Genomic DNA, 21696 nt, shown 5'->3' with positions numbered 1-21696 from the left:
TTACTTTCTCGGTGATTTCACTGGGACAGCAGTCCAAAGCTTAACGTTTCAAGGATGGCGGTGTTCGAAGGTATTTTAGAAATAGTTATGAACATTAGGCTTATAGTATAATAACGTCAAATTATTTAATCAACTATTAGGCTTTTGATTTTTACTCTTGCCCCAAAACTGGAAGAAGAATATGAGAATATTTCTAGAATTTGGAACGCGCTACAGTTGCAAGACATCGATGGATATGTTGCAGGAGATTTAAAAGTCATAAATATTCTAACGGGCATAATGGCTCATTCGTCAGCAAATTCGTGCCCATATTGCGATGTCAGTAAGCAATATTTGATGACACGTAACGGAAACTTGAGAACTTGGGACAATCAAGAAAAACGCACAGCAATGGAAAGAAGCTAACTGTAAATCTGATAAGAGATTATTATGCTGTGTTCACGAGCCACTCTTCAAAGGATCTGACGATCAGCTAATATTAACTGCCGCTCCCTCACCGTCTTAGCACTTAACTCTCGGAAATGTGAATGCCTTGTTTAAGGCAGTTGCAGCAACGAATCCAGAGCTAGCAGAATTGTGGACTGCAAAGGCAGGAGTTAGGCATCTCCAACAAACGTTTGGTTTCACAGAGAAAGCTTGCCATAATCTAATGGATTCCTCAGATGTGCTTGAAGGTCATTTTGATGTGCAAAAACATTTAAAGGTAAGTAAAATAGATAAATAAAATAAAACACTTAAAACTGTAAAAATACCGATATCGCAGGCACTGAAGCTGTTCCAGGAGATTTACAAGGCATGCTTTAAGGAAAACTTAGATTCCGAGTACACATCACTCCACTCATTGATGAGTTTTCTACAGTGTGGGAGAATCTTAAACTGCCAAACTCTTCCAAATTCCACATTCTACGATTCCATGTAAAAGATTGTTGCGAATACACCGGAAAACCGCTGGGTGTATTCGGAGAGCAAGCCTCGGAGAGTGTTTATCATGATTTTTCAGAAACGTGGAAACGATAACAACCCCCCGATACATCGAAGTTGTACTATGATCATTTCTTAAATGCTGTAGTGGACTATAACAGTGGTCATCTGTGTTGATTTTTAATATTAAATAAAAAATATCGTTTATTTTTATTGTTGAATCCAAGAAGGTAATCATAAATGACTATTTTAAAGCCAATATTACGCTATATACCTTGTTCGACTAAGCACATTTAAGCACGAAAAAAATGGTTGAAGACCCAAAAACGATTCAAACTATGCCTGGAAAGATATTCGCTTTTTAGTGAAGCGGAATTGAAAAAAAAACTTAAGAAACATGGAAAAATTTCAATCAGTCTAATAAAGTTTTAGAAAATTGCCAATAACTTTTCAGAATCAACTCAAATCTTTTTCCAGTCTTCCACAAAGTTGTCGGGCATGAAATTTTCTATAAAGTCGTTGAACTGGGTGATTGTCATAAAATATGTGTAGTCAGAAAAATCCATGGTCATAGAACATAAGGTCGAAAAACCCCATTGGAAATCTAATGCAAATTAACTTAAAATTTAAAATCGCTCTAATTTCAAAAAAGCCCGATGAAACATTTCCAAATTTTCAGGATAGATGCCTGAATACTATATCTTTCGAATGTCGAGTGCCGTTTTGGTGGTCATTTTTTATTTTTAATAACGTATTTTGACACACCGTGATTATTTTGCTGGTGCTGCTGTTGAAGTCGTCTGCGTTGTCCGCTCGTAGCGAACCCTCGGTGTGTCTGTTGCAACTGGTAGGTGACCTCAGGTGGGTATTCTTGGGTGATGATAGGTCCGCAGCCTCAATAACTTGCTGGGACACGTGGCTGAAGCTGATCCTTCGAGTTTCGCTACCTGGCTCTATTGGTGGTTGGAGCAGAATCAGGTAACTACAGGCGTCTTCTCTCGTTGGCACAATCGGTTCGGTCCAGGATCTGGCCAGAGTGACCGAACCGAGAGAGGAATGTTCTCCTTAATGCTTATGGCCCGCAGGCCAGAGAACTCGATGCTCCTTTTACTGTGAGACGTAGCAGATACAAGTATCTACTAGGCCGAAGCGTGTGTTGTCCTCAGAAAATCCAAGGATAGAATACTAGGGATTTTTACAGGTTTTCCCTCAAAAAGCCACTTCCGGTTTCACAATTAACTCGGTAAATGCTCCTGTGATGTTCAACACACGCACGCCTGCACTCGAATGCCCTTTTTCCGGACACAGCTCTTTTTCGCCTTCTTTCTGCTTTTCGCCTTTTCGCATCTGGGGCGAGGCGAGATGTCCAATCGATGGTCGACTTTACGCCGAAGGCGAGATGTTTCATCGATAGTCGACATCACGGCGAAGGCGAGGCGAATACCCACTAAGAATGGACTGTTATCTTACCCCACCCCCATCATAAGTGTTTTACATTTGTAGATTTACATCATTTAAACAACAAAATTAAAATATACAAAAATAATTAAAAGAAAAACAAAATAAGAATCGTGACAGTAAGCACAAACAATTAAAGCAAATTGCACCCGTTAAAAAAAACAAAGAGGTTTTGTAACTGAACGGTTACACTATCCACCTCCTCGGATTAAATAAATGTCATGCTTTGATCATTTATTTAACCCTTCACAGAGTTAGCGTTAGATCATTGAATAACCTTCAGAAGTTGCCGCTTTAAAAGAAAGTGTGTGGTGTGTAGCAGTTATAATTTCAAATTTTCGACCTAGCCTAACAGTTTAAAATCGTGGATTCAATTAAAAGCTAAAATTTCAAATAAAATTTGCCATAATTTGTGATTCTAATTGCCTGTAAGTATGTCTTTGATCACTCGTGGTGATTTTTGCTACATATCGTTTAATTGTCATCAATCGGTTTAGCTCTTGGGATGTATAGCATTCTCGCTGGAACTCTCTTCAGTCTACTATTATATCTACCGCATGTGAACCAAAAACTACGAGTGGATTGATCTGAATTTTTATATTGTTTCACTAGATGAGTTATTTTTATTCGTTCTTTAATGTTGTTAGGCTTATGATTTGTTATAAAGTTCCAGGTATAATCAGTCCAGTGGCCAGCTGGATTGATTATTGTAACGGTTTTACGATGGATGACGAGTGATATGGTAAGTGATGATAAACATAACCTCATAGGCGAAGGATTCGTAGACGACTTAGCTTATATTTCGATTCCGGAATATATATTCCTTTAGAAGCGCGCTTTCTTCTAAGGGAATATCTTACTCTTCATTTTCTTGGAAAGTAATTAAACTTTTGTTCCCTTCCTTTTTTTAGGGCTCTCTACTATAGCTTCATAAACGCTAACATACAACCTGATGCCACATCAAAGAAGGAGCTTCAGCAATCATCAGACGAAAGCTCCACTGATGATAATGATGATTCCAATGATCCCCCATGTACTGGATCTCACTCTCTCATTCGCCTCCTATTCACCACAAGACCCAATGTAAACAACCACTCATGGTTTCATATTTGGACTATACTAGAGGACGAACGATTTGTACTTTGGACCTCGACTTGGAATATTTACCTACTATCTACAAGTGCATGATTGAACTAAGTGAACATGGATTGGATTGGAACTAATTAACGAAAACCGAACTACAGAATTCAACGAAGAACCAAAACAACGAAATGTGACGAAACTATTAGGAATCAGGAATGCTTGCACTCTGCAAAATTGGACGACGCATGATCTTTTACGGTACTACTTTTTCAATCTATTTATATCCACCACTTTTTTAAGCACCTACTGATAATAATGGGATGTGCAACATCCAATGATTGCCAATCTTACTTTTCGGGACGAATATCATTAGCAGAGAATACTCCTAGCACTTTCCCCTGCTCGTCTGCCAGTTCGTAAGAGCTACTACCACGTTTCGATACAACGGTGCAGGGCATATATACGGGGCCATACTTTGCATTGTAGTGTTGCGCAGCGGACGACAGTTGGAAATTGCGTTTGTACACCCGTTGCCCTACTTGATACGCAGGGGCAAACTTTTTGTGACGCAAGTTGTACACTTTTCGATTTTTGTCATCCGCTTTTTGCAGGTTTTTCTGCACTACTGCTGCGAGCGATCCCTGAGCTTCATGACGAAGGTGATCCCTCTCTTGCATGGTCATTTCTTTCTTTTCCCGTTCTAGTCGATGCTCGTCGCCCGTGACCATTTTTTCGTGACCATATAGAATCCGGTAGGGCGAGTATCCGGTCGATGAATGCATGGTGCTATTAAGGAGATCTTCAACTTCTGCAATTCTAGTATCCCATAATCTTTGATCAACTTGCATATATGATCTCATACAGGCATTAATCGTCCGGTTAACTCGCTCCACAGGATTTGCTTGGCTATGATACCTCGCGTTCGTCCAGTGGCGTATCTTTCTCCTTTTCAGCAGCGCTTGAAATTCCTTACCAATGAAAGTGCTAGCATTATCCGACATTACTATTTCTGGAGTTCCAAACCGCCTTATCCACTGCTCTTCCAAGATCTTACACACGAGCTTCGCCTCGATCTTCCTCACAGGAACAAGGATAGTCCATTTAGAAAAGACATCCATCATGACTAATAAATGGCAATTTCCATTCTTGCTCCTAGGAATATTCTGGATGAAGTCGAGTGCTAAGATCTGGAATGGTTTATTGGTAAGGCGTTGGTTCCCCAGGATAGGAGCGGCAGACAATGTAGATGGCTTACATTGCTTACACGTCTCACAGTCTCGAATGTAACGCTTTATTTCAGAAGACATCTTAGGCCAAAAGTACCGCAGTTTTATCTTCTGAATAGTTTTCTCGAACCCTGGATGAAGTGAGTTGTCATGTTCCTCATTAAGTACTTGTCTTCTTAATGATTCAGGTACACATAGCTTCCATTCGTAGAAGTAGTCCATCACATCAGAAGCCGACTGCACAAATTTGTATAATTTGTTTTCTTCTATTTTAAAATCAATGAAATCTTCGGGAGATTTTTCGACTTTCCTAAATAACCTTGCATACCAATCATTATTCGTTGAGACTTCAAGGACATCCATCGATCGGGACAAGGCATCCGCGACTACGTTTTCTGACCCTTTCCTATGTTGAACAATCATGTCATGTTGTTGTAGCAAAATGCTCCACCTACTCAGTTTAGATGAAGGTTTCCATTTGGTGTTTAGTATAAAGGAAAGAGCCGATGAATCCGTGACTAATGTAAATCTAACCCCCTCAATATACGGTCTAAATTTTTCAATAGCCTCTAGTGCAGCTAGTCCCTCCTTTTCCGCTGCTTTCCAGGATCTTTGCGTAGTGGTAAGCTTTCTTGAAAAATATGCAATCACAAACTCCTTCCCACCTTCTTCCTGTGTAAGAATGCCAGCGATTGCAAGGTCGCTGGCATCTGTTTGCACCTTGAAAGGTAAGGAAAAGTTGGGATTGGATAAAATTGGAGCCGAGATTAACTTTTCCTTAAGATTTACAAACGCACTTTCAGCCGATTCATTCCAAATGATCACCTTAGGCTTTCCCTTGAGAAGGTCAGTTAATGGACCAGTCGCTTCACTGAAAGCATCAATGAAGCGACGGTAATAATTGACCATCCCAAGGAAGCGCCTTAAGGATCTCACGGAAGACGGACGTTCAAAATTAACAATGGCTTCTACTTTGTTTGGATTTGGCCGCACTCCATCCTTTGAAAGGATATATCCTAGATATGGAACCTCAGAAACGCAGAATTTTGATTTCTCAAGATTTATAGAAAGATTCGCCTCTCTCAATCTCCTGGCTACTTCCTTCAAGCTGGCTATATGCTGCTCAAACGTTTCGCTTGCGACGACTATGTCGTCCAAATAGACGAAAACGTTTGGCTCGAGTTCCCCGTATCCAAGAGTCCTGTCCATTAAAGATGCCAAACATGCTGCCGAATTGACCAATCCGAAAGGCAATCTTCTAAATTGATACAATCCTCGCCCAAATATCCGAAACGCAGTATATTTTCTAGACTCTGGGGCTAAAGGAACTTGCCAAAATGCTTTCGACAGATCGATTGTCGATAGATACTTAGACGCTCCTAAACGTCCAAGGATTCGATCCTGGTGAGGTAGTGGATACGCATCCCTGCGTGTCCTTTCGTTGAGCTTTCTGGCGTCTAAGCACATTCGAACTTTGACCGTCTGCTCTCCTTCTTCGTTTTCGGTCTTCTTCATCACTGGAACTATCAGTAGTGCCCAGTCACTGTTAGATCTTTCCACGACTCCTGCTGCTATCCATTGGTCCAGTTCCTCGTCAACATGGCGCTGTACTTCCGGTGACCAAGGGTACGGATTAAGTCGGACGGGTGGAGCGTTTTTAAATTCCTCAGCCAATTCAATTTTATGCTCAATCAAAGGAGTAAAATCGAGTTTTCCTCCTTCTGTATAAACCTTAAAACTTTGCTTGACCTCTTCTAAGACCTTTTGCTGCTCCTTCGTCAACCTTATATCTTCTTCTTCTAGTCGTTCTTCTTCAACTTCCAATATTTCCGTTTCCCAATTTTCTATGTTGTGCACAGCTGGAGCGATTTCAAAAAACTTCCAGAAATTCATGCCCAAGATAAGCCTACGCTTCATCGAAGGTGCAATCAATGTTGTGACAATTCTCGTGATATTGTTAAACCTGATTGGGAGATTTACAAATCCAATCACGCCTAAATTTTGCCCGCCGGCTGTCGATAGTGTTGTGGATGTATGACACAGTTTCAATTCTAGCTTACGAATTAGTTTTTCGCTTCCTAACCCCAGAACTGAAACCTGTGCTCCACTATCCAATAAACCTAACATTTTTATCCCTAAGACATCTACCTCAACAAACGGACGATTATCACCTACGACTTCTACCTTTAACTCGCTGATTTCGGGTCGACACGAAACAAAAACTGTGGGAGGTGTTCGACGCTGCCCTCGACGCCCTCCTACGCCGATAGCAGTCTGTTTTTTTGGCAAAATGGACATTTTTCAGTAGAAAAATCATGAAAACCGCAAATTTCGCAGAAGATTTCTTTTTCCATCAGACAAGATTTGAAGTGATGGAACTTTTGACGACAATTAAAACAAACTAGTTTGTCTGGGATTTTATAGTTTGCTACCCTGCGTTCTAAATTTCTTCTACTAGATTCTTGTTGTGGAATATCTTCTTTCTGTTTCTCGAACCTTTGCTCATAGCGCTGTCTCGGACGGTTCTGGTTTCTCTCATTAATTGAGGGCTCCCAACTTTTTCGGCGATTTTCCCAAGGTTTCTGGTTCCTGTCAGCGGTCACACTAACTTCATGCACCTTGGCTCTATGTGGAATTTCGGGATCCTTCGGGCGATACATCCATGAATTGACAGCATCCAACTTCTTACCCCAAAGCTTCAGCGATTTTACAGTCCGTATCCCTTTGACTGTTAATGGTGTCTTATAATCTGTACGCATATTGGCGAACAGAATATCAAACTGCCTTTGCTCACTTGGTTGAATCGCCATGAAGCTGAAAATTTCAATTACGGCGTTGTAGTACTCCTGAAACTTTTCTCCCCTACGTTGCCTTCGTTGCATAGCCTGCTGCTCATAGACAAAATCCATGTCAGGGGGCTGGAATTCCCTTTGCATTTCTGTTACCAGTTCTTCCCAATTTCGAAAATCACGGTTATTCCTACCCTCCATGAACCACGTTCGAGCCTCGCCACTAAAGAGGTGGATCGCTTCACGGAACAACTCTTTTTTGCTGATGCATTCGGCTTCGGCCATAAACTCTACTTCAGTGACAAATTTATTTAATTTTTTTCCTTCGTCTCTACCATCATATTTCAACCGCCAATCTGCTACCGGACGTGGACTACGCCTACGCGAGCGATTGCGGTTCCTAAAACTACCATCTGACCATTCGTTATTCGATTCTGATTCTAAGTCCATTTGTGGGTGATAAATTTCAAACCCTGGATTCTCAAAACCGATTCTTCTTTCTTTTTCTACAATTTCAGTTTTCTTGGGAATTGATTCTTTATTTTTATTATTTAAAGAATTCTGCGATGCCTTATCACTTCCCAGACTGCTCAATTTCATTTCTAGATAACTATCAACTTTTTCAATGATTTTCTTAAACAACTCCTCTGTATTTTTATCATCAATTTTCTTAGGAGTGCTCGATTTTCTTCTTATTCTACGATTTCTTCTTTCCATTTCTAAATTTTCTTCTTCATCTGATTCTGTTTCACTATTACCTTTTTCATTTTCCTCGTCTACACTGAGCTTTGTAAGTTCTTGAAATAGTAAGTTTTCATTTCTTTGTTTATTCTCGGCATCTGATGACATGGGTGTAAAGTGATCTGAAAGCAATCTTAATGCAGTCACTTCCAACCCTTCTGCGTTGTAATTATTTTTCAATCGTTTAAGTCGGGCATAAAGATGAATTAAACGAGTTCTATAAACTGGAAGGTCGGTCTTCCTTGCTTTTCTGTTTTCTAATTGATTTCGAATAGCCGACAATTTCTCATCAATCAATTCTAACTCTTTTTCGCATTCATTTGGGTTCGTTATTTCTATTATTTCAAAATCATTACTTTCACGCTGCTCTTTCATTTTGATTCTTAAACGCCTTCTTTTTGCGTCACGAGATTCAGCGGATTTAAAAGGAATTTTTCTAATTTGTAATTCATGTTCAATCTCATCCGTTAGCAAATGGTTCACATTCAAGAAACGATATTGCATTAGAAATTGCGAGCTCATTTTTGGGAATTTACGAAACAAAATCAGAAATTTAAGAATAAGAACAAATTAAAATTAAAATGAATTATTTGAATCCAGACAGACTTTGAATATTACGACGATACTAAGTAAAATCAATTCAGACTCATAATTCTTATAAGTAGCAATTAGTTAATAAATAGTAATTAAAAACAGGCAGATTTTCTAAAATTATGTAATAAATAAATAAATAACACAAATTGGCAAATTTAACACAAGTAGGGAATATTTAAAAGTAGTTAAAATAAACGTGGGTTTTGAACACTATTTAGCAATAAATAACACTGATTATAAACACGATTTTGGGAACTCAACACTAATAAGCAATAAATAACATAGAAATATCACAGTGCTGAGCTTAGAATTAAAAGTTATATAGGAATTTAATAAAAATGTGGTTTTTGTGTTGGTGTTTTATTTGGTCAAAGACCTTTAGTGTGGGTTCATTTAGGTTTACAGGTAACTAGTTAGATTCGATCTTAAACTGAAATTCAACTGCTTTTTGTAATTTAAACTTCGGCCACTTCTTCCAGCTAAACAAATCACTTTTTATGTAACTCTGAACGGAAGTAGTAATGAACAGGACATACACAATCAATATTAAAAAATTTAAAATTGATTGTGTACTCTCCCGCCGCTAGTTCAAAAAATCTCTGATTTTTTTAATGCTACTCGGATCCTCGAATTACCTTTCGTGTGTTGTAGTTGGGTGCCAATTGTAACTAATAAAAATCCCGTCAAGCTAGCTCAGTAGCAAGAAACTCCTCGAACTGGGTCTCAGAGTCGGCTTACTACTGGGTAATCGGAGGACCTACGCGAACAAACTTTACACAAAATACTATCACAATTCTTTCACATAAATTAATACAAAAAGCTGAACTTTACTAGGGAAAAACTTTATTAAATTAATTGCAAAAGAACTAGACTTTAAACTTGCAAATTTTATTTTTAGCGATTTGTGTTTGATTCTAGTGTGGGTGTGGGTGTGGGAACAGAATTCTTAGGTAACGTACCGGTACTATTATTTTGCTGGTGCTGCTGTTGAAGTCGTCTGCGTTGTCCGCTCGTAGCGAACCCTTGGTGTGTCTGTTGCAACTGGTAGGTGACCTCAGGTGGGTATTCTTGGGTGATGATAGGTCCGCAGCCTCAATAACTTGCTGGGACACGTGGCTGAAGCTGATCCTTCGAGTTTCGCTACCTGGCTCTATTGGTGGTTGGAGCAGAATCAGGTAACTACAGGCGTCTTCTCTCGTTGGCACAATCGGTTCGGTCCAGGATCTGGCCAGAGTGACCGAACCGAGAGAGGAATGTTCTCCTTAATGCTTATGGCCCGCAGGCCAGAGAACTCGATGCTCCTTTTACTGTGAGACGTAGCAGATACAAGTATCTACTAGGCCGAAGCGTGTGTTGTCCTCAGAAAATCCAAGGATAGAATACTAGGGATTTTTACAGGTTTTCCCTCAAAAAGCCACTTCCGGTTTCACAATTAACTCGGTAAATGCTCCTGTGATGTTCAACACACGCACGCCTGCACTCGAATGCCCTTTTTCCGGACACAGCTCTTTTTCGCCTTCTTTCTGGCTTTTCGCTTTTTCGCATCTGGGGCGAGGCGAGATGTCCAATCGATGGTCGACTTTACGCCGAAGGCGAGATGTTTCATCGATAGTCGACATCACGGCGAAGGCGAGGCGAATACCCACTAAGAATGGACTGTTATCTTACCCCACCCCCATCATAAGTGTTTTACATTTGTAGATTTACATCATTTAAACAACAAAATTAAAATATACAAAAATAATTAAAAGAAAAACAAAATAAGAATCGTGACAGTAAGCACAAACAATTAAAGCAAATTGTACCCGTTAAAAAAAACAAAGAGGTTTTGTAACTGAACGGTTACAATATTGAAAAAAAATCTGAAAAATGTTTTGGGCTGGTTTAGGCATCCATTTTTTTTTTAAATCAGTGGTTGTTTCTTTTGTTTTAAATCACGAAAATAGGTAATAAAAAAACATTTCATGTTGATTGTTAAAGAGTAGTTTTTGAAATATATTTTGTTCTACAACTATAATTCATAATTTCTTTTTTTTTGTAGCGGCCCACCACACTCCCCCACACCAAAAGGCTCATTTGAGCCCCCTGGTAATGGACGCTACTGTTCTCAGCACGTCTGGCAGCAATTGAAAAAGAAAAATTAATTTCTAAAAATTAAGAATTCTACTCATGCTGAGAACACAAAAATTATTTAATTAATTGCGAGGAAATGTGATGAATATTATTTACACTAATTTACACTATGAATCTCAATGGAAAAAGTTTCCTTTGAAGAGATTCATGTTGAAACCAAGTTAAACTAATTATACAATAAACTATACTAAATTTAAAAAAAAACTAACACTTCAAGTAAAAATTATACAGAATTAAAAAAGACATACACCGTCTTAGCCGATTTAGGCTTTACAGACTGAATAAATGACGTGGACAAATTAAGATTAACATTTAAACACCCAGTACCGAGATGGGAATCGAACCCATGCCATCAGTGGATCAGCGATTACCGTCTTACCACGCTAACCACTCGACCACCGAGGACGTACATTAAATCTTTACACTAAAAGCTAGCTTTGTTCGACTTGTTTAACGACTTATTTTTTCTTTAAACATTTGAAGCAGTTTGTTTTTGAATATGGATCGACGATTAGTTTCTTTCAGAGCGAAATATCATATACTTAGTTTTTGTGTAGTTTAATGATAGCAAATTGCTGTTAAAATATGCGGATAGTAATGTTAAATCATGCTCCATGTTATCGATTATGACATTCGGAGATTTTCCTGTATAGAAAAGTGCTGTGTCATCAGCGAAAAGCCTTGCAGTACCTAAAAGTGGAAGTTTACATAGATCATTAGTATATAAAAGAAAGAGTAGTGGCCCTATATTGCTGCCTTGTGGGACGCCTAAACTAATATTTCTGATTTCACTCTCTACTCCTTGAACAACTACATATTGTTTCCTATCCGAAAGATAACTGTGAATTATATCATTTGCTTTGCCCCTTATTCCATATTTATTCAATTTTTCCAGTAAGATGCCATGATTAAGCGTATCAAACGCCTTTTTCAGGTCCAAGAATAAAGCACCAACAATATTTTTGGAATCAATTTCTTTAATTATGGTATCCACAAGTTCAGAAATTGCAATAAGAGTATTTGAGCCTGCTCTAAACCCGTATTGCATACTATATAGAACATTGTTACAATTGAGGAAATTTGTAATTCTATTTACTAGTAATTTCTCGAAAACTTTGCTAAATACGCTGAGACTTGATATTGGTCGATAGTTGCTAACATCTTCTGGATCGCCTGATTTAAAAATAGGAGTCACTTTTGCTGTTTTTAGGCAATCTGGGTAACGTCCAGATTCAATTATTGAGTTAAAAAACTGTTTGAGGATGGGAGTGAATAAAATGCTGTTATTTTTTAACACACTTACGGGAAAACTATCAGGCCCACAGCTTTTTTTGTTTTTAAGGGTAGTAATGACTGATTTGACTTCATTTTCATCCGTTGGTTGCAAGAAAATTGTGTTCTGAACCTGGTTGATGTTGGACAAGACATCAAATTCAGTTTCAACGGGTATTTTCTTAGCAAGATCTGATCCAATCGAAGAAAAATATCTGTTAAATTTATTGCCAACAAGTTTTTTGTCTGTAATGAGTTCTTCACCTTCCTTGATTGTAATTGGTGACGATGATTTAGATTTACCCAAGAGTTGGTTGATGTTTTTCCAGAGCTTAGAGTGGGTAGTATCATCTAGTAATCTCTCAAAATACATCCGTTTACACGTTTTCTTTTTATGGTGCAGTTTTTTGTTGATGTGCACAAGCATTTCTTTTAGATTGTTATCATTAGGATGTTTTTTTACTCGTTTTAAACAATTATCTTTCAACTTAATCAGAGCCCATAGGTCAAAAGACATCCAAGGACAATATCTGCCTTTCAGGCTTATTTGCTTAGATACTGTTTTTGTACACTGCTTAAATATGCGATTGTATGTAGCTATTATTTCTTCAATGCCATTATTTACGTTATCTCCTGGGACGTACGATCTTAAATATTCCGAAAACAAATTATTAAGTTTAGTGTGATCCGTGATATATTTATTCAAGACCACTTTTTGTCTTTCTGATTTCATTTCCAAAGTTGTAAAGATTTGTGAATGATCACTTTTATCAGTAAGTATTGTGTAATTTTTTAGGCGTTCAATATCTTTTATTTTACATATTACATGGTCTAGAATGTTTAGACTTTTTGGCCTAGTTGGGTAAGAATTGGTACAAAGAAAACTAAAGGATTCCAGCAATGATTTGTATTTACACACAATATTTGTATTGTGCTGGTAAACGGTGGATAATGTGCAACACGAGACCCCATAGTAGTCATATCACCTCTTATTCACAACTCCTATCTCTACCTCCCCGCGGTGCCGGCTGGGGTGCGAGTAACCTAAGCGGAGATCGGGTACCCAACCCCGGTGGATGCTTTGGTCGCATGCAGACTGAGAAGGTGGCCGCACGCGTCTGTTCCCCAGGTCAGGGGCGGCGTGCAACAACAACCGAGCGTCTGTTCTCCAGGTCAGGGGCGGCTCAAACAGCGTCTGTCTTGCAGCAAACGGCTGAATTTATGAAATGCGGCTCCCGCCAGCTAAGTCCAAGATGGCAGACCCATCGCGGGATAGGGACTTTAGGCTAACAACCTACTGCTCCCGATTTGAAATTGTTACGGAATCCGAAAGAAATGACCGACCTGGAACTTTGGCGACGACTTTTAGCATGAAAACACGGACACGAATTGGAACTTGGAATGTTTTACCCCTTGCTCAACAAGGCAAGCTGGCTCAACTTGCTAGAAAAGCTAGCCGCCTCAAGCTTGAAATGGACTGAGCGAAGTCCGTTGGCCTAACACTGGAGAACACAACACACAGTCCGGGCAAGTCCTGCTTTACTCTGGCATACGAGGAGAACATGCTACTCGGGAACGAGGAGTTGGTTTCCTGTTAAGCCCGCAGGCCTACGCGGCCCTCATTAGATGGGAACCGATAAACGAAAGAATAATCGTAGCCAGATTTAGAACACGGGTTAGAAACCTTACAATGGTCCAGTGTTATGCGCCAACTGACGTTGCCGATTTGCAGGAGAAAGAGCAGTTTTACAGTCAACTGAACAGCGTGGTAGAGAGAATTCCGAAGGGTGACATTCAAATCCATTTGGGCGACTTCAACGCAAAGATTGGCTCCGACAATCAAGACCTTGAGCGCATCATGGGCGCCATGGCCTAGGACAGATGAGCGAGCTGACAGAGCTGTTTGTAGAATTTTGTGGCAACAATAACATGGTGATCGGTGGATCGCTCTTCCCCCATCGACCAGCACATAAGGTCACTTGGGTATCTCGAGATGGCCGAACAGAAAATCAAATTGACCACATCTGCACCAGCCGAAAATGGTGAAGGAGCCTTCTTGATGTCCGCAACAAACGAAGCGCAGACATTGCATCTGACCATCACCTCGTCCTTGGCGAGATACGACTGAGAGTTGCGCGTGTCCAACGGCGCGAGGAGAAAGTCGAGTGTCGATACGACGTCCGCCGGTTGGAGAATCCAGAGGTGAAAAGGGCATACGTTGAACAGCTAGAATCCCGAGCCTTGGAGCTGCCGACAGACGGAACAGTCGAAGAACAGTGGTGTGGAATCAAGAATGTCTTTATCACGACGAGCCATGGTACTCTCGGTAAAGTTTGTGGAAGAAGAAGTGAATGGATGTCGTATGAAACTTGGAGGATGGTCGATGATCGGAGAAAGGCGAAAGTCGGAATTGAGCAGGCATGTACCGGGTCAGCCAAAGCAGCCGCCCGCTTACGATATGCGGAGCTGGAAAAGGCAGTTAAACGAGCTTGTAGACGAGACAAGAGAGCCTGGACAAACTCCCTAGCCGAAGAGGGGGAAAGAGCCGCCGCCAATGGAGATATCCGATTATTTTATGACATTTCTCGCCGCCTCAGTGGTGCAAGGACTAATGCAAGAATTCCGCTGAAAGACCGAGCAGGTCAGTTATTGACCGATCGAACAGATCAGCTCAAACTGGACTGGACTGGATGGACTGAGCACTTCGAACAACTCTTCCGAGTCACGAATAGCGATGGCCAACAGAACCCGCAGCTTGAAGCGCCAACAGTAAGTCGCATAAATGGCGTCAACTCGGAAGCGCCCTCGCTGGCTGAAATAGAAGCGGCAATCAAAAACATGAAATCCAACAAAGCACCTGGGATCGATTGCATCCCTGCTGAAATGCTGAAAGCCGACCCTGCCCCATCAGCACAAATGTTGCACCGTCTTTTCGCTGACATCTGGGATACTGCAACATTCCCGGCCAACTGGATGCAGGGTATCCTCGTAAAGGTCCCGAAGAAAGGAGACCTGACAGAGTGCGGTAACTGGCGAGGCATAACGTTGATCTGTACAACCCTCAAAGTACTCTGCAATGTGATCCTTAACAGGATGCAGGAGAAAATCGACGCTACACTCCGACGGCAACAAGCTGGATTCCGATCCGGACGATCATGTGTGGACCACATCACAACGCTACGAATCATACTGGAACAAATCAACGAACTCCAGGACTCTCTTCTGCTGGTGTTCGTTGATTCCGAAAAAGCATTCGACCGACTTAACCATGAAAACATGTGGGCGGCTCAAGGCGACGAGGGGTCCCAGAGAAACTAGTCCATCTCATCGAAGCACAATACGAGGCATTTTCGTGCAAGGTCTTGCACGACGGTGTCTTGTCCGAACTAATTCCGGTGACTGCTGGAGTGAGACAAGGATGTATTTTGTCACCGCTGCTTTTTCTCATCGTAATGGATGAGATTCTGACTGGATCGATCGAATGTGCACCGAACCGAGGATTGCCGTGGAATCCTTCAACAATGGAGCATCTGAACGACCTTGACTTGGCTGACGATATTGTTTTGCTCGCCCAAACGCAACCGGATATGCAGAGCAAACTCGACGACCTCACCGAAAGTTCCAAGGCAGCAGGTCTCAAAGTCAATGTCGGAAAGACCAAGTCGATGGAGATCTACACAGGAAATCCCTCCAGTTTCATGGTAGCTGGGCAACAAGTTGAGAAAGTGGAGTGCTTCCAGTATCTTGGTAGCCAGATAACGCCTGATGGTGGTACCAGGAAAGACATCGAAACCCGGATCAGAAAGGCCCGATTTGCGTTTGCGAGTCTCCGAAACATCTGGCGGTTCCGCCAGATCTCTCTACGAACGAAAATCCGAATCTTCAACTCAAACGTCAAATCCGTATTGTTGTACGGGTGCGAAACTTGGTGCACATATGCGGTGACGACGCGAAAACTGAAAGTATTTGTAAACCGCTACCTGCGGAATATCATCCGCGCTTGGTGGCATGGCAACTGGATCTCGAATGCGGCACTACATCGCCGGTGTCATCAAAGGGCGCTAGAAATCGAGATTCGGGAACGTAAGTGGAGATGGATTGGGCACACGCTGCGAAAAGATGAAAACGAGATTTGCAGAGAGGCGCTAGATTGGAATCCAGAAGGTCATCGAAGAAGAGGCAGGCCCAGAAACTCGTGGCGGCGAAGCCTAGCCGCTGAAATCCGAACTGTCGACGAAAATCTTGACTGGGACCAGGTGAAGACGCTGGCTCCGGATCGTCAACAGTAGAGGTCTTTTACCACGGCCTTAAGCACCGGAGGATCGGCGCGGGATCATTAAACAAACAAACAATTGTCGTTGCATACTTAAAGGCGCTATACTCTTATTTTTAGATAAAACAGTGTTTTGAGTCCTTATTAACAGGTTTAAATTACTGGATAAATATCATTCATTGGACAAATATTAATAATCTCGAGCTTAGGAATAATCAAAATCCATTCAGAAGAAAAATATATCTTTTTGGAATCTGGGAATCAATTGAACCCATAACATTCATTTTAAAATACTTGAAAAAAATTGAGAGTTGACTATTACTTTGAAAACTTGGTAAGTCAAGTCAAGTCACATTTTGTTAAAATTTTCAAACAAAGTTCAATAAATCAAAAATTCCAATTTTCAAAGCATTGTTGTTTTGTTCTATTTTGCACATTTTTCTAGAACATTTGGTCGGGATTTAACCAGACCAGACTGAACGCCATCAGCATTTTTTTCGAGTCACTTGAGCTTAATGCACACATATTTTCAACTACAGGCGAAATCTGTTGAACTCAACGACCAGAATCAATAGTTTTTAATTCAAGAAACACATACCAATGAATTGTTTAAGTTTTTTTTCGGTCTCACATAAGAATGATATGGGTTTCAAAATCTGCAGTTTATAAATTTTCTCATGGCGATCAGTTCGGTCTGGTCGCAGCCAGCCGATTTGATCTTTGTAAGATACTACGATTCTGAGATATAGCGAAGGTATCCTAGTATCCCAAGTAATCAAGTATCCTCATTCTACTCTAGTTCTAACTTTCGGATTTATAAACATGAAATTGCACGCTATCAGAGTATTTGAAAGCCAGAAGGTAGCTAAATTTTTTCATCAAACCGATATGATGAAATCAGAAAATTGGGATCAAGTATCCCACCCTAATTTCAGTATTATGAACAAATGAAGAATTTCGATTTTCAAATTTATCTTCAGGGGCCAAACTGGCACCACCTTTTCTGGAAAAATGCATCACGTATATTGCTGAGAACGCATCAGAATGCGTCAAGACGAACGCATTCTTAAATCTCACTAAGGAGGGGCTGATCCAGGTCATCTCGTACGATAACGTAAGTTTGCTTTCTAAATATGCGATGTCATCTTAACATTCTTTGGCATTAAAATCCTCAATTTTATATTACGGTTTAAAATAATTTATTTTCAGCTCGGTCTCGAAGAGGAAGACGTCTGGCGTTGTGTACTTGCATGGGCCAAAAACCAGGCCGGTGTTACGCAACCAACTGCCCACTGGACCGAGGAAGAGCGGCAACGAGTCTGTCAACAGTTGGCACCGGTTATATCCCATGTGCGGCTTTTCCTAATCGATAGTCAAGTTTTTGCGGAAGAAGTCGAACCAACGGGGGCGGTTCCTATTGAACTATCTCTGGAACGGTATCGGAGGGCAGCTTTACACTCCAACAAATTACCGGCTGCGGCAGCTCCAGTTTCGGCAGGACCGCTAGCCGAAAACGACAAAAGGTTGCAGCCCCGATTGATGCTGAATTTGTACCATGGATCAACGATATTGAAGAATGACAAAATTCATATGCAAGGAACGCTTAATGGCTGGTACGGAGCGTCGAAGCAAACTTGGCGGCTAGTTTACCGAGCTTCAACCAACGGATTTTCTGCTGCTTCTTTCCATCGACATTGTGACGGAATTGCTCCTCTGTTCATCGTTGCTGTGGTAAGAATGGATATTTAATGTGAACAAAATATCTTTAAACAGAGATTCACCTTATTTGTAACTGTTTTCAGAGTAATCAAGGTGCTATAAGCGGCGGCTACACTGACGTGGCTTTCGCCAAAACTAATCGGAAAGGAGGTTACATTCACTCCGAGAAAGCATTCCTGTTTGCTCTAAACTACTCAAATGGTCCTCCGATGAAATTCGATATTGTTAAGAAACCTTACGCCATTTGCTACCATCCAGAGTAAGCCTATAAAAAAAAATTCTAGTTTTTCTGAAGATGTCTAAAATTGAATTATCTTTTGACAGATGTGGTCCTATCTTCGGTGCCGGTGCTGATTTGCTTATTTCGAATAACTGCAACGTCAACGTGGAATCGTACTCAAACTTTCCGCACTCGTACGATGGGCCAAATGCTGCCTTCGGGACCCTTTTCGGGGATTACAACTTCTCCATCGCCGACTACGAGGTGTTTACGTTGGCTCCTTCTAACAATGGCCCCACAGGAATGAAGATGAAACATGAGCGGTACCCGTGAAGGTTGATTTGAGATTTTTTTTTCTTTAGTAAGTGTAAAGTTCTCTATGCGTGTTAAAAACTTTCATTAGTTTAAAACCTATGCAAAAGAGTTGAATAGCGTTAGCTTTAAGGATGTACCGTGAAATGTTTGAGCATTACAGGAAAGTTTATGCAATAATTAAAAATAAGTTAAATACAAATAAAAGTTTTAAGTCATGTCTTTGCTTATGGCGTTTGTCATTAGAGAAAGGGTTTTGAATTTCTTTTTCATTTTTCAGAGATCTTGTAGGATGAATCATCCCTGGATAAAGGGTTTTGTAATAGAAAATGCATGAAAATTTGTCAGTTTTCTAAACTTTTGAACCATTATGAGGAACTGTGTTAAATGTTGAAACCAGTGTCTGGCACAAAACACGCTAATTAGTCCGCTAACTTAAGGCCAGCAAATATTTTTTTTCGCTTAATTTTGAGTGAGCTTATACAACATGTTAGTTCCACTTAATGAGCACTTTAATCTGAATTTGACAAAAATATCACAAAAAGAATCCCAAAACTGCCTTTTTTCATCCCATTTTATAACCTCAATTTTATAACCAGCTAGCTCACCCGGTGTGCTTTGCTACACCTTCCAAAATAAATTAAATTTGTTAAAATAATTGAAATTTAGTTTTATTTCTCAAGCAGCATTTCAAACCAAATTCCAACATAATTTAAAAGCAAACGCGTTAAAAAGAGAGCTGCAAGTTTCAAATTACAGTACAAAGATGATTTAATAATATTTCCTTAAAGTTTATCTCTAAATTTTGTTTTCAAGACATGAAATTTTACTGTTTTTATAAAGTTCATAGAATTTATAATGATGTCAAAATGTATGTTTCAATGACTTCCAGCCCTTTCACTTTCCCAATGCAAAAAGTGCTCACAAACTATTATAAAATCATTTTTAGGATCTGAATGACGTAACATTTCGCTTTATGTGTCTGAAAAGTTGTCAAATTAAGCCAAATATAATACGAATAAAGTCTTGCCTTCTTCTTTCCGACTCCACCAAGAAATAAGGGAGGGCCTCAAATTATTCGTACGCCATCAACATCTCTTCCTTTTGCTTGATAAATTCTCGATTTATTTATAGCAACAAACTGTTACGGAAGCCTTGATTGGTTCATAAGTTTTCAAGCTATACAACGCAGTTTATATGGAACTCCCTTTGTCCCTCTTTTCTTCCCACTGCAATGCAAAATGGTTTGTAACAATCATAGAAACATATCTCGTACCCAAATACCTTCCCATGTTAATACCATGATAATATTTTTTTCCGCCATATAAATACTTGTACACATGACACATTACAACTCGAAATGATGTCAAACAACACTTGTCTTGGTATGAAATCCAGCAACTTTTTTTTAACTGCAAATTACCATATTTTCATTTGTTTAAGCAAAACAAAAGCGAATTAATTTCATATGAAAAAGCTGTAGTAACAGCCTGTTACCCAATAAATCAAGAAAAAGAATGGTTTTTAAAGGAGAAAAAATGATTAAATTTTGTTATTGGATATCATCACAGCAGTTTTCTCTTTTTTGTGCTGAGGGTTTTTTTTTTTTGAGACTTTTCAAGATATAAACTAACTGTCCTTATCTTCGAATGCTCGGCAAATGTGCCGTTGTCAGTTTCTTGGGCCTACCTACCCTTTTCTGGGTGTTGCCAGGTAGATTATTATTGTTACCCGCCCTATTTTGGGCGTTGTCAGGTAAATTATATTTCTTCTTACCTAAGAATTTGAACAGCCAACTATGACCTGGTCCGTTGTCTCCGTTCAACAGATTAGCTGAATTTTGATTGAAAATTTCAATACTTTCCGCTACATCTAACTTCAGCGAATTACTGTTCAACGATCGAAGTAAAGAAATATTTTCTTGATCGATCAAATGACCTGTTTCACAGATGTGTAAAGCTACTGAAGATCTAGGAATCTGTGAAGGAAGAACTTTTTTCTTCGAATCTGATTTGGCAATTGCCAAATGTTCTTCGAATCTATCGATTAACTTCCTTTTTGTTTGCCCAATGTATACCTTATCACAGTCAGAACAACTGATCTTGTACACACCGGATCTATATAGAAGTTCCACCGGATCTTTTATTGATCCTAAAATGGATTTCAATTGATTATTGGAACTACTAAAAACCAATTCAATATCAAATTTTGTTAACTTGGATCGTAATTCAAGAGCATTGAAGCTATTAAACTCCATCGATCTCCGTTGAAACTCGTTTTGAATTGGAGTTAATTGGCCGTTTGGAAGATATATTGAAGTTCCTTTTCTTTCCCTTCTTTTGAGAGAGGAATCGAATTCATTCTGTGGATCATATGATGGAAAGCGTCCATCTTATGTCCGAATGAATGATTAGAGGTGCTCGGGATAACCCTCATAGTATTGGTTGGTTTCCTGTAGATCTCAAAATTGAAAAGATTTTCTTCTCTCTTAATAAGAACGTCCAGGAAAGGGATTTTCTTATCCTCTTCCACTTCACAAGTGAACTTGATATTCTTATGTAAACCATTTATGGCTGTCAGAAGTTCCTCAAGAAAATCTTTGTTTACTACACAGAAAATATCGTCGACGTATCTCCACCATTTTTCGGGTAGTAAATCCTGCTTTTCAAGAGTTTCCTCCAAATGAGCCATAAACAGTTCACAAAGAAACGGAGACAACGGGTTTCCCATTGGAGCCCCTTTTGTCTGTCTATAGAACAGATCCCTAAACTTGAAATATGTCTGTCTCATACACAAGTCAACAAGTTTCTTGTAGTTTCGCACTTTGAGTCTCCAAGCGCTGCCACTATGTTGTTGAAGCAACCAATCCTCTAACAGATTAGAAGCTTTTTTAACCGGGACGCTTGGAAATAGTGCTGAAACATCAAATGAAACCATGATATCATCCTCATCTAT

At 39.9% G+C, this 21696-nt stretch overlaps 1 protein-coding gene across 1 annotated transcript in view; it reads left to right on the top strand.

The window, feature by feature from the left end:
* LOC129747833 (serine-enriched protein) overlaps positions 1-18902 on the top strand; it is a 38629-nt gene extending 19727 nt beyond the window's left edge. The window contains exons 5-8 of the mRNA XM_055742193.1: positions 17471-17604; positions 17700-18221; positions 18293-18468; positions 18534-18902. Of these exons, the coding sequence (XP_055598168.1) occupies positions 17471-17604; positions 17700-18221; positions 18293-18468; positions 18534-18762 (1061 nt within the window). The 3' untranslated portion in view covers positions 18763-18902. The remainder of the gene's footprint in view (positions 1-17470; positions 17605-17699; positions 18222-18292; positions 18469-18533) is intronic.
* Positions 18903-21696: the final 2794 nt, after the last annotated feature.

The sequence above is a fragment of the Uranotaenia lowii genome, chromosome 2 (assembly GCF_029784155.1).
Source record: "Uranotaenia lowii strain MFRU-FL chromosome 2, ASM2978415v1, whole genome shotgun sequence".
NCBI classification, from domain to species: Eukaryota; Metazoa; Arthropoda; class Insecta; order Diptera; family Culicidae; genus Uranotaenia; species Uranotaenia lowii.
The sequence above is the reverse complement of the archived record's forward strand: the minus strand, read 5'-3'. Positions and strand labels throughout refer to the sequence as shown.